Raw genomic sequence first — 14,098 nt, forward strand, 5'->3', positions numbered from 1 at the left:
TGCCCCTGATAAAACTTATACCTTCGTATGGGGGTCAGTGAATACAAGTTGCTACATCAAACTGAACTTTTCCAAAATTGTGTGTGGGAAGTACCCGAAGGAGTGGACCGATTGAGTCCATATTGGAACCTCATCTAAGTATGGTAGAAATTTTACAATGTGCAAAGTATGAACCAAATCGGTTACTTCCTTCAAGAGTTATCGTGCGCACAAATTTTCCGAACATTTGTGAGGTAGGTACCGGAAGGAGTGGAACGATATAAGCCATCTTCGAACTTAAACTAAGTTTGAACAAAATATAACGAAAGCCAAATTTTAGACCGAATTGGTAAATCCGTTCGAGAGTTATCGTGCGCTCCTGCCAGGTAGACAGACAGACGGACGGTCATGGCTAAATCAACTCCAAATTTCGTTCAAACATACTTGGGGTCTAAAACTATTGTTTCGATGGAGTCATTTTGTCCGTATGAAAGTGTATATTAGGGTTATGACTTTTTGACATTTTTCCTCAAAAATGATTTCCTGTAGCAGGGATGAATGAACTTTTGCCTATTAATCACTATGCTATCGTTTATTCCATTGAAATATAAAAAAGTTCACGCACAAATCGATTTTAAAAAAATAATTTTTTGAAAAAATATATGTAATGAAAAAAAATTTTTTTTTTTCAAAAAAATATTTTTTGTTGCACGAATGAACAGAAGCCTTCTATTACTATAATAACGTTTATTTCATTCAAATATTAGAAAAGTCGCGAAAAAAATCACTTTTAAAAAATTTTAAATTTTTTGTTAAAAAGTTATATTTTTTTGAATAAAAGCGTTTACGACATTTTTACGACTCTCAGAATTGAAGAAAAATAGTGAGAAATAAATTTTATGTCATTTTAATTATCTCATGTGGCTCTAAAGTTTATTTTCAAATATATATCTGTTTTCAGTGACTTCAAAAAATTTTCCATAATTTTGATAAATTCAAATTTTAAAATCATTTTGTGCGTGAGGTTTTTTCACCGAATCGTCTTATAATTAAGATTTTATGTAATCTTATGGCAAAACTCATCACGCTATGATACAGGGATATGAGGTTGTAAAAAAGTCATAACCCTAGTGTATATACCCTCGTTAGCATAAATGCTGAGGGTATAAAAAAACTAAAAATTCCGAAAATCTGGAGGTGTCGTTATAAGGGGGCTATAACAAAACAGGGACCTATCTTGACAATTTTTGGTGGGGAAGTTTGGTGACTACAAATTACAGACAAAAATGAGCTACATCTCAAAAGAAAAGCTGACTAAGGAATACTGCTACCGGAATTGGACATAACTCGCAAATTTGAGTTAGAAACACAAAAAATTCCGATGAAAGAAACAGACAGTTTTTTCATTTTGTTGACCAGTGTTATTCTTGCAGAGAATTTTATAATATAAAAATTTTACTTTAGCCACTTTTCGATAAATCTTAAAATTTTTGACATCTCTCCACAAAAACTTAGCTTTGTCGGAATGTTTGCTGGGGGACAAAGCATTTTGGACTATTAAATAATAATCAAGACTTTATATGACTATCGGATCGCATTGCTCACTTTAGGGAGCGTATTCAATCTTACAGCTGGACATAGAAAATATTTTAAAGTGTAGCAGCGAACAACAGCAACAAAAAAAAAAACAAATGCAAAAACACAAATTACAGTTTTCACTTTCATTTGTCTTCATTTTCATGTGTTGAGGTAATACGGAGCTATTGCATTTATTGAAAAACTGCCACTGAAGTAACTCAACGTGTGGAAAAGTGGAAAAACAAGTGGAAATATAATACAAAATCCCGCAAATATTATAAAGTCTTGATATCGATGGTTTTTCTCAACAGTTGCTGAAAACATATTCAAGTGTAAACAAAGCGTTTGTTTAAATTCGTCGTCTTTATTTTCGGAAAATCTCGTGAAAATGTTACAAAATGTACACACAGTGATATATTTGTTGCTGCTACTCTACGGCGGTGTATCCTTGACCAAAGCCTTGACTATAAGAGAAGAAGCACCTGAAACAACTACCCACCCACCACCAGCTCAATCTTTTCCCAGCATTCATAGAGTACGCAATGCTTTCGTTTATGAAGATGCCGATGATGTTATTCATGTCATAGAGCCACCAAAACATTTTGAACAATTAAAAATATTGATGCAGAATCGACAAAAAATTCCACCAATTACTGGTAGAGAAAATGTTGCAGCGGCAGTGGCAGCATTACCAGCATTACGTGTAAAACCAGCCAAACGAGAGCCACCGCCTGGGAAAGCTAGACCAGCCGGCAGACCTTTGGCTAAACTTATGCCAAAGAAAACAATGAAAAATTTACAAGCCATTAAAAAACCTTTAGATATGGATTTGGAGATACAAGAAACTGAAAACTTGCCAATAGAAATATTGGCATCTGTGAGGAAAACTGAAAACTACTTGAAAAAATATAAACCCAAAATACCTTCAGCTCCTCGACAACGGCTAAAAACTAAGAAAATACAAACAGTTATTTGGGAAAAATCACAGGTACAGCAGCAATATGTCCAGGGCCAGGAACAAAAAGTCAATGGAATTCGCGAGTATTACACCCAACCCCATGAGAAGAATAACCATCGCCGTAAGTTCATCAAGAAACGTATCAAGAGACAAAGCGGATTGGGAGACTATGAGAACCTGAAAGGTGATGAGCTGTTGGATCATATCAATGAATTGGTAAAAAATGCTTCAATTTATTTGGAAAATTTTAAAGTTTATGAAGATATTGATGTAGGCACCATCGCAACAACAGAGGACTGCGGCACAGGTACAACCACTCTACTTCAGACGGAAATTTTAAGCCAACCAACAGGAAGGCCGTTTCAAAGGGTGAATCCACCACAACTGCAAGAAGAAGCTGTTATTAAAATATTAGAGAATTCCGTAAAGGCCACAAATGTCATTATGGAACAAATCAAAAACTATACAAATTCCACAAATTTACAAAGAAATTGTGAAACTACTGAACAGAATCCCCAAAATGCCGTCAATCACATTACAAATTTACGCCAACAAATCCAATGTATGCAGAGTATAATAAATGCCGTTAATACCACCAGATTTCAAAAACCCCCACCACCATCAACTACTCAACGTCCACAAAGCCTAACAACAACGGCTAAACGTTTTGGTGAACGCTTAACCGAACGCAAATCAAAAGACTTAAGGCACAGACCATTTCTGGTAGCCACCGTGGAAGATGAATATTTTGGGGATTCTTCACCTTCACCGCTGAACACATCATTGATTTATGATGATGTTATGACAACAATACGAAATCTGTTACAGGCCACAAATTTACAAAATCTCGATGAATCAACGCTAACAACTTCCGCTTCACCTACAGCCGGCCCAGAAATATCACCAGAAATACTTAGCAGCTGGGAAGAGCTAACCATACCACAGGATAACTCTGAACAGCCGGTGGATTTTCACAATCTCAATCAATATTTAAATTCCCTTCAAACGATTGTGGCAAATTTGCCGCAACCCACAAACTCCTCCTCACTTAATTTGCATGAAATTGAAAATAAAGCATCGAAATATTATTTCATTAGTCCAGTTGGTGGAATTTACAATTTACCACAACCATTTTATCCGAAAGATCGTCGACCATTAACACCGCCTTCCACAATTTTCCGCAAATTTCCCGATATTCCCTCGATCAGTGAATATCTGGGTGCAAGTGGTTCACTTTTGAAGGCAACACAAAATGTTATTGAAATTTTATAGCTTACAGTCTTCGGTCATTTGTTGTTGTAAAATAAATTTACTTTCTCTATACAGATGTTTTTTTTCTTTAGTCTTAAAATAAATGTTTACAATTTCGTTAACTCTGTAATGATTTTTTATTTTGCTTTTCTTTTTCCTTATTTCATTTTCGCAACTTCATAATCATGAACTTGAACTCTTTTTTGTTTGAAGTTTTTGAACGGTAAATTATTTTGTTTATTTTTCAGTTTGGTTGTCATTACGTAAACTTATCATCATCAGTATTGGCATTGCACAGCTGTATTGCAAATTAGCAATTTGTAAATATCTATACATACATACTTCCTTATATGCAATCATGACATAAACTTTATGTCATAAAATAACTGATATATGCTTTATATTGGAGGAATCATGTAGATTAAAGACATCAGGAAGTGAGGGAATTGGTTGTAACTCTTCGAACTAACTGCTAGAGACCTAGTAAAGTAATTTTTAAACTGCTCTTCGATTCCCATTTTAGAAAAGAGTACAACAGAATTACTTTGCTTTGCTGAGGTCTGAAGAAGGTACATACATATATAAAATTTTCGGATATTTCTATACCCATAGTATGGAGGAAATATTATGTTTGTTTTTTCTGTTTGTAAAACATCGAAATAATCATTTGCGACCATATAAAGTACTAGCAAATACCCGCTACTTCGTATGCGGAAAGGGCATAAAATATATATGAACTCTGTTCTGTTGTATTAAAACCTATTTTAAATACCAACATTTAATCGATTTAATTCCAAAAAACATATCTGCCGTATCGCACCCCTACACAGCTACCATATTTTTTATTTCGGATTTCCAAAACTACGATCTCATATCACAGACATACACCAACCGCGACTCATATTGCAAATTTCAGACTTGACTTCTGGTCTTACTCCTTCACTTACACAGCATTCCCACCCAATACGAATTTCCAAACACTAAACTTTCTCCCACCCCTTCACAACAACAATAACGCACATTCACAATTCAAGGTTCTAGCTTCAGCGGTTTCGCCAAGAACCCGAATAGGTTCGTAAAATTTTCGAAATATATCCCCATATAACGGTACCCCACGACTTAGTGTTTTTTAAAAATAGAACAAATCTATGCTGTCCAATTTTCTTTACATTTGGACCTTGAATACTCAGAGGATATCGTGCACGGCTTTCCAAAAACTACTTGCATAACTCACTTCTTTCGTTCACCTAAATCCAAATTATAGCCAATGTACTTTCATTTAGCACTTTTTCATAAGTACGAATTTCCAAAGTAACCGCAATCCTACACTCCAACAGTAATCTGTTCACGCAAATACAAATTGTATCGAATTTAGTACCATTTAGTACTGCTTCGTGCACATTAGTATGATTTTCTAAAGTTACCTCCATATCTCAATTCTAATTCTAACAGTAATCTTAATTCCAAGTTTCACTCACTACCATTTAGGACTTTTCGACCATTGGTACACCTTTCTTACTCTTTATCAGTGACCGTTATTCCAAATTTCAGCACTATTCGTTAATTCAAATCCAAATTGAACTATATTTAGTACTTTTCGTACACTTTTAGTTCCATAAACCTGTCTTTGTTACTCTCCATTAGTCACCCTTATTCAAAATTCCAAGATTCCTGTCCTATCCGTTCACCCAAATCCAAATTGTACTAAATTTAGTACCATTTAGTACTTTTCGTACGCTTATAGTTCGAATTTCCAAAAACCTTTCTTTGTTACACTCCATCAGTGACCCCTCATTTCAAATTTCAGGATTCCAGCTCTATCCGTTCACCCGAATCCAAATTGTACTAAATTTAGTACCATTTAGTACTTTTGTTAATCTCCATCAGTGACCCCTCATTCCAAATTTCAGGATTCCAGCTCAATCCGTTCACCGAAATCCAAATTGTACTAAATTTAGTACTTTTCGTACCCTTATAGTTCGAATTTCCAAAAACCTTTCATCGCTTCTCTCCATCAGTGACCCTCATTCCAAATTTCAAGATTCTAGCTCTATCCGTTCACCTAAATCCAAATTGTACTAAATTTAGTACCATTTAGTACTTTTCGTACCCTTGTAGTTCGAATTTCCAAAAACCTTTCATCATTACTCTTCATCAGTGACCTTCATTCCAAATTTCAGGATTCCTGCTCTATCTGTTCACCCAAATCTCAATTGAGTACCATTTAGTACTTTTCGTACACTAATAGGTAGAATTTCCAAAAACCTTTCTTTGTTACTCTCCATTAGTAACTCCATTTCAAATTTCAGGATTCCAGCTCTATCCGTTCACCCAAGTCCAAATTGTACTAAATTTAGTACCATTTAGTACTTTTCGTACCCTTATAGTTCGAATTTCCAAAAACCTTTCATCGTTATTCTTCAACAGCGACTCTCATATCAAATTTCAGGATTCCATCTCTATCCGTTTACCGAAATCCAAATTGTACAAAATTTAGTACCATTTAGTACTTTTCGTACCCTTGTAGTTCGAATTTCCAAAAACCTTTCATCATTACTCTTCATCAGTGACCTTCATTCTAAATTTCAGGATTCCTGCTCTATCTGTTCACCCAAATCTCAATTGTACTAAATTTAGTACCCTTTTGTACTTTTCGTACACTTATAGTTCGAATTCCCAAAAACCCTTTGGTACATCTTTCTAGCTCTCCATCAGTTACCCTCATTCCAAATTTCAGAATTCTAGCTCTTACCGTTTGCCTAATACAAAGGGTACCATATTTAGTACCTTTTAGTACTTTTCGTACACTTCTAGGTCGAATTTCCAAAAACCCAGCCTTATCTCACCCCTACACCCCAACAGCAACCTACACCCAAAATTTCAACTTTCTAGCTTCAGCGGTTTCGTCTGGGCGCTGATGAATCAGTCAGGCAGTCAGTCAGTCAGGCAGTCAGTCAGTCACTCACCTCACTACTCTTTTATATATATAGATATATATTTTTGATCAGGATAACATTCTAAGACGATCTAGCCATGTCCGTCTGTTGTAACCATTCTAGCGGGCGCAACAATTGAGAAATTGTATCTTTTTTCTATATCGAGTACCTTTTTTCCATAGGCAGAGTAACGTGGTTTTCTCGTCGGCTGGGGAAAGTTGAGTCGCGTCCAGGGTCCCCATAAGTACCCACTAAACCTTACGAAATGAAAAGACTAGTATAAGACTAGTATTTACTGATTAAATACTAATTTACAATCTACTTACTTACTTAGCTGGCCCATTACAGAACATTTGTTCTATAGGCCGAACTAAGAAGAGATCTCCATTCCTCTCTATTTGTTGCTTCGCACTCTGGAATACCGCGCCTTTTAATCTCATCATTTACTTGTTTGCGCCATCTATTCCTTGGCCTGCCAATTCTGCGTGCACCACCATGTAGCATGTATTCATACGCCTTTTTAGCGGGGTCATCATCGCTCATTCTTATGATATGGCCTAGCCAACGCAACCGCTGCATCTCGATACGTTTAACAATATTGATGTCGTTGTACAGCAGATACAGCTCGTGGTTCATGCGACGTCGATATTCACCGTCAACGCAGATTGGTCCGTAGATCTTTCGAAGAATTTTTCTCTCAAACACACCAAGCACTGCCATGTCTGCTGCAAATACCCAGGCTTCGGAGCCATACATCAGCACGGGTAGTATCAGTGTTTTGTAGAGCGTTATTTTTGTTTGACGAGATGTGGCTTTGTTTTTGAACTGCTTACTTAAACCAAAGTAGCATCTGTTGGCCAATATAATTCTTCTTTTTATTTCACAACTGATGTCGTTTGTTGTGTTTACGGAGGTGCCGAGGTAGACGAAGTCTTTTACTACCTCAATAATATAGGAACCAACTTCCACAGTCGGTCCGAGCTCAATGGACGCATTGCGCGTCGACACCATCAACTTGGTCTTCTCACCGTTTACCGCCAGACCCACTTTAGCAGATTCTCCTTCGACCTTCATAAAAGTATCACTTACTTCTTTTACTGATCGGCCTATGATGTCTATATCATCAGCATAAGCAAGTAACATGTGGCTATTGGTGTAGATTGTGCCACTTCTTTTGACGTTTGCCTCTCGTATAACCTTTTCCAGCAGGATGTTAAAGAGATCACACGAAAGGCTGTCTCCTTGTCTGAAACCTCTTTGGTACCAAACTCTTCGGAGAGGTTCTTTCCTATTTAAACTGAGGACCTCGTGTCAGTTAAAGTCATTTTACAAAGCCGGATGAGCTTTGCGGGGATACCAAATTCAGACATGGCTTGGAATACCTTTGAACGCAGCGGGCTGTCGAAGGCTGCTTTATAATCGACAAAAAGGTGGTAGGTGTCGATCTGCATCTCTTGGGTCTTCTCCGGGATTTGCCGCAGGGTAAATATCTGGTCAATGGTGGACTTGCCAGGTCTAAAGCCGCATTGGTATGGTCCAATTATCTCGTTGACCATAGGCTTTAGTCGTTCGCACAATATCCCTGACACGATCTTGTAGGCAATAGGGAGTAGACTTATGCCCCTATAGTTAGAGCACACAGTCTTATCTCCCTTCTTGTGGACGGGGCACAGGATACTCAGGTTCCAATCGTCGGGTGCTCGTTCTTCCTGCCAGATGGTGCTGACTAGCTGATGAATACACCTTATCAGCGTGTCGCCTCCGGTTTTGAACAGCTCGGCTGGTAAGCCATCGGCCCCTGCTGCCTCATTATTCTTCAGCCGATTTATTGCTGTCTTTACATCATCTTGGCCGGGTGGTATACATTCAATACCATCTTCTGGGATTGAGACTGTGGTATCTTCGTCGTCTTCGCTGCTATTGGATACCAACAGATTTGAAAAATTTTCTTTCCATATCCTAAGTACACTATCTGTATCAGTTACCAAATTACCTTGTTGGTCTCTACAGGAGGATGTGCCTGTACCAAAACTATCAGTTTGATGCTTGACTCTTTGGTAGAATTTTCGGACTTCATTCTGGCTCCTGTACATCTCGATTTTTTCACACTCCCGCTTTTCCATCTCTCTTTTTCCTGCGGAAAAGACGTTTCCCCTCTCTCCTTTTCTCTCTGTATCTCTCTCGTGCGCTACGCGTTGCTACGGATTGTAAAGTAGCCCTATATGCCGCATTTTTCTCTTCGGTGGCAGCACGACACTCCTGATCATACCATGGATTCCATGGTGGAGGCCTCTGGTATCCAAGTATGGATTTTGCGGCTGTTTGCATGGAGTGGGCAATGCTTTGCCATTGCGCTGATATGTTATCGGGATGAGGAGTGCTTTGATTAAGCAATTGGGCTAGTTGAGTGGAATATGCTGTGGCTATCTGTTGTGATTGTAGCTTACCGATGTCTAACTTTCGTGTTGTGTCTGTTCGTACTTTGTTTGCTACGTTTAAGCGGGTGCGTACCTTTGCTGCAACAAGGTAGTGGTCCGAATCAATGTTTGCGCCTCGGAACGATCGTACATCCAACACGCTCGATGAATGTCTTCCATCTATCACAACATGATCAATTTGATTTCTTGTTTTCTGATCTGGAGACAGCCAGGTGCCCTTATGAATATCGAGATGATTAAATCTGGTACTGCTAACTACCATGTTTTTTGCAGCTGCAAAGTCTATCAGCCTCATACCATTGTCAGATGTTTCACTGTGGAGGCTGAATTTCCCGACTGTTGGGCCAAAGATATTCTCCTTTCCAATTTTGGCATTAAAATCGCCTAGAATGATTTTAATGTCATGGGCAGGGCAACGGTCATATGTTTCTTCTAAGCGCTCGTAAAATATATCTTTGGTCTGTTCGTCCTCTTCTTCAGTGAGAGCATGAGCGCAAATAAAGCTGATGTTGAAAAACTTAGCTTTTATTCGAATTGCAGCAAGTCTTTCATTCACTAGGGTGAAGCTGGATACCAGATGTTGTAGTCTCCGACTAACTACAAATCCACAACCAAACTCATGTTTTACGTCATGGCAGCTATTATACAGTGCGTCACCTTTAGGTGTTGTTGTGACGCCTTTCCCAATCCATCGTATTTCCTGTATGGCAGTAATATTGGCCTTGTACTTTTCAAGTACGTCTGCCAATGCGAAGACTGCACCTTCTCTATAAAGAGTGCGAACATTCCAGGGGCAGATTCGCAGATCATGGCCCTTAAAAGTATGGGTCTACGACCATTATTTCGATGCGTTACAAACTTTTTGGCCAAAACCAACTTATAATACCCTCCCCACATAGTGGGTGAATGTCTCGACGAGCTGAGTCGATCTGGCTATGAGTGTCCGTCTGTCCGTCTATCCATATAAACCTTGTAATCACGCTACAGGTCGCAATTTTTATCGGATCGTCACCAAATTTTGGGTGTTGAAGAGGGAAAGGTCGGATAATATTCAGGGGTCGGAATGGGCAAAAAGCTTATGTGGAGAAAAAGTCAACGTTTTATTTCAAAGCGAATATATCTGTTTCTTTAAGAGGTGTACCAAAAGAAAACCCGCTATTGAAAGTAAAAATATAACCTTTACAACGACGTAAAGTAGGTTGTCGTAGGTGGTAAAACAACAGAGATATCGCAATAGTCGGTAATGCATCCCATTTTCCGATTTTTTTGTAATCACGCTACAGGTCGCAATTTTGATCGGAAATGTTGGTTGCTTATGGGGGTCCCAGAGAGAAAGAGGCATATTATGTTTGGTGGTATTCGGATTATATTCCCTAAAAGAAATGTTACTAGTGAAAAGCTTATGCACAGGGGTAGTAGTGTAGGGTATCACATAGTCGGCCCCGTCCGACTATAGCCTTTGCTCACTTGTTTTTTTTTCATTTTCTTCTAATTTTATTCCGAAAACAGATTTTTCAATAAATCGTGTATAGGATTGTAGAACTCGCGATTCTGAGTTATTTGATATACATATGTATCGTGTATGTAGTCTACACAGCTTCACAGAAATCTGTATCCAAATACGGTAATTTTATGGGAAAATTTGCCTAAAAATCTTACATTTCGGGCATAATTTTTATAATTGTCACTCGATTTTATCGTAGTGAATTGCAAATTTTAGATTGTTACGTTCCGGACCTAATAAATCATTACTCGTGAAAATCCATATAATAATAAAACGCGAGATACGGGAAAATCCAAAGGCTTTTGCCTACTAAGATACATAGTAGCCTCTAAATTAAATTTTGAGAAATATACACAAATTTATAATTTTGGTCTCTTTAGATTCACCTAATTATACCCTACACCAAAAAGTGGAACGGGTATTATAAGTTTGTTGTTCCGAAAATTCATGTAACACCGCGATATCCTTGGTAGACCCCCAATGTGATATCACTGTGCAACATTTTTAAGGTAATCTTGTGCAAACAATTTGAGCTGAGGATTTTTTGAAAATACAGACCCAAACGACAAGAACCCTAGTTGGGTTTTTTTGTCAGATCCAGCATGGATTTTATGGCCCCATCTAAACATGGTTAAATATTGACTTTTAAAAACAATTCTGGTCTATATCTCTGAAACCTATGTGAATCTTCATCTCACCTCTGAAGCAAATTTGTAGATAAAGCAAGAATAAAATATTTGTAGAAATAATGAATTCGAAAAACTACATTTATTGCATCAAATGTTATAAGATATCGAAAAGTTCCATAATTTTTATACATTTAGCACCATATCTCAAAAACTGTTAATTTTTTCTTAATGTTTTCATTATGAAAAATTGCTGAGACCTTTATTTAGAATATTTTTGCAAAAAAACTGTAGTTTAGCCTGGTTTAGATGAGGCCATAAAATCCGAACTGAATATGACAGGACAAAACCCTACTAGGGTTTTTGTAGTCTCAATATGTACTTTCAAAAAATGCATACTAGTAGTTGTTTGCATTTTCAGTGTTGCATAGTGTATACCAAAATTCATATCTCGACAAGGTAATGCGTCCATTAAAAATTGTAATCAAGTTAAAATCGAATATTATGATAAACATATCTAATTTTAATAATGTTATGATTTTTGTACCTAAATTAAAGGTACCTACTTCAATTAACTGCTAGAATCTGTTTCTTGTTGTGAATTTTAGAATCACTTTTAATTATTCAATAGAAAACATGTTCTTTTTTGCATAATGTTGATATTAAAGAAATAAGTATGGTAAATCACAGTTATTGAGTCCGTTGGTAATTGTCCCATATCCATGGCGTAGTTGCCCCATGAGTGGTGGGCTTCGCCGCTTTTTAGACATTTTGTAAATTCTCAAAAGTAATAATTTAGAAACAAAATTATAATCATTTGTATACCAAAACTTATATTCGCGATATGCTAATATTTTTACCAAAAATAATATTTGAAAATAAAGACAATTATATTCTCAAAAAAAATATATGGGATAAATAAATATCTAATGAATAAACAAGGTATGCAGAATATTGATAAAATTTTTAATATTATTTAATTTCACCAGCATTCGAATTAGATTTGTATTTGAACTTGCATTGGTATAACTTGCTATGATGTCCCCCCAATTTCAAACTGTCTGTCACTTTCACACATCATATGAAAAGCTTTTAAACGTGTAGGCGTAAAATAATAACTATTAAGTAACAAAGTTCAAAATTCCTCCTTAACCACTGTCACACATCATACTAACTAAAAAAAACAACCTTCAACTTGAACTCTTTTTCAGTTAACCATTTCGGTTTATTTATTTTTGTCTTTCTCTACGCTTCTACAATGCTTGTGGTCGCTCTTATTTAAATGGTTATCAAGTTTATGTAAATTTGTTTTTCACTTCATCGTGATTCGTTACTTTTTCGTCGAGTCATCGTTGAATTGTTTGTGTAGTGGACAAATAAAAAGCTGATAAAGTAGTTTTTGTTGACAGGCGGCAAATATGTATTTTATGGCTTGATGTCTTTCTTTTTTTCTTCAACGTTTAACAGAAAATTAGATTCGTCAGTAACAGACTGGTTGGTTAGTTTTTGAAGTCTGTTATTATTTAATAACATAACATTTTAGAATCACCTTAAAGTATGCTTTTCAATACGAAGTTATTTAATTAAATAAATCTAACGATTTTAAAGAAATTTGAAAATTTTCTACATTTCTATAAGAAAAAAATATCAGTTAAAACAAGTAAAAAGTAGCAGTCGGCTTTGCAGACAGAGATATACCCTCAGCCTGTGTGGATTGAACTACTTTTTTCCCAAAAAAAAACGTATGTATTTGGGGGGGTTTTCAAAATTTTGGCCGTATGTACCGACAAAAGTATGGATAGGATTAAAGCTCAAAAATTTGCAGAGATATCGATAGATAGGGCTTTTTTATCACACTAGCCTGCGAAAAACATAATATAGTTATATTCGGTAATATATTCGGTTCCAGCCCTCCAGCGGCTACTTATGGTGCCATAGGGGTTTTTTTTACAACTTTCGAGCTGTTTTCTCAAGAAGTGTGGACTTGCCACTGAAAAAATTTTTACTGCCGCAATTGAGGCAGCGAATGCAAGTTACTTAAACAAAAATCAAAGTGATTCGAGAGCAGGTCTTAAAGTGACAAACATAGTCTATATTCGAACCTGATCTATATCTGGTGGATATTTTAGGATGTGTAAAGTATGGACCAAATCGGTCACTCCCATCAAGGGTTATCGTGTGCACAATTTATCCGAAAAATTTTCAACTTTTGTGGGGAGATACCTGAAGGAGTGGACCGATATGGCTTATCTTCGAACTTAAAATAAGTTATCACAACATATTACAAGGACCAAATTGTGGACCGAATCGGCAGATCCGTTCGAGAGTTATCTTGCGCTTCAACCACTACACACGGTGTCATAGGGCGTTTTTTTGTAACTTTCAGGCTATTTTCTCAGGAAGTATGAACTTGCCTCTGATGAAGCTTATACCGTTATATGGGGGGCAGTGAATGCAAGTTGCTATAGCAAAAATCAAAGCGGTTCGTGAACAGATCCTAAACTGAACTTTTCCGAAATTTTGTGTGGGAGGTACCCGAAGGCGTGGACCGATTGACTCCATATTGGAACCTCATCTAAGTCTGGTAGAAATTTCACGATGTGCAAAGTATGGACCAAATCGGTTACTCCCTTTAAGAGTTATCGCGCGCAAAAATTGTCCGAACGTTTTCGAACTTTTGTGGGGGAGGTACCGGAAGGAGTGACCGATATAACCCATCTTCGAACTTAAACTAAGTTTGGACAACATATGCGTGCGCACCAGCCAGACAGACGGACGGACATTGCTAAACCGAATCCAAAATGTCTGAAACACATTTCGTCCAAACA

General features: G+C 37.0%; 1 protein-coding gene across 1 annotated transcript; it reads left to right on the plus strand.

The window, feature by feature from the left end:
- The first annotated feature begins 1,945 nt into the window (after nucleotides 1-1,945).
- LOC141402945 (uncharacterized) lies at nucleotides 1,946-3,787 on the plus strand. The gene has a single exon (XM_073985072.1). It carries the CDS (start codon nucleotides 1,946-1,948, stop codon nucleotides 3,785-3,787), a length of 1,842 nt encoding a protein of 613 aa, XP_073841173.1.
- Nucleotides 3,788-14,098: the final 10,311 nt, after the last annotated feature.

This window comes from Musca autumnalis, unplaced genomic scaffold (genome assembly GCF_047663935.1).
Source record: "Musca autumnalis isolate F117 unplaced genomic scaffold, ASM4766393v1 scaffold_4, whole genome shotgun sequence".
NCBI lineage: Eukaryota > Metazoa > Arthropoda > Insecta > Diptera > Muscidae > Musca > Musca autumnalis.

Coding starts and splice junctions, on each gene's coding strand:
- LOC141402945 (XM_073985072.1), top strand. CDS start 1,946: ATGTTACAAAATGTACACACAGTGATATATTTGTTGCTGCTACTCTAC.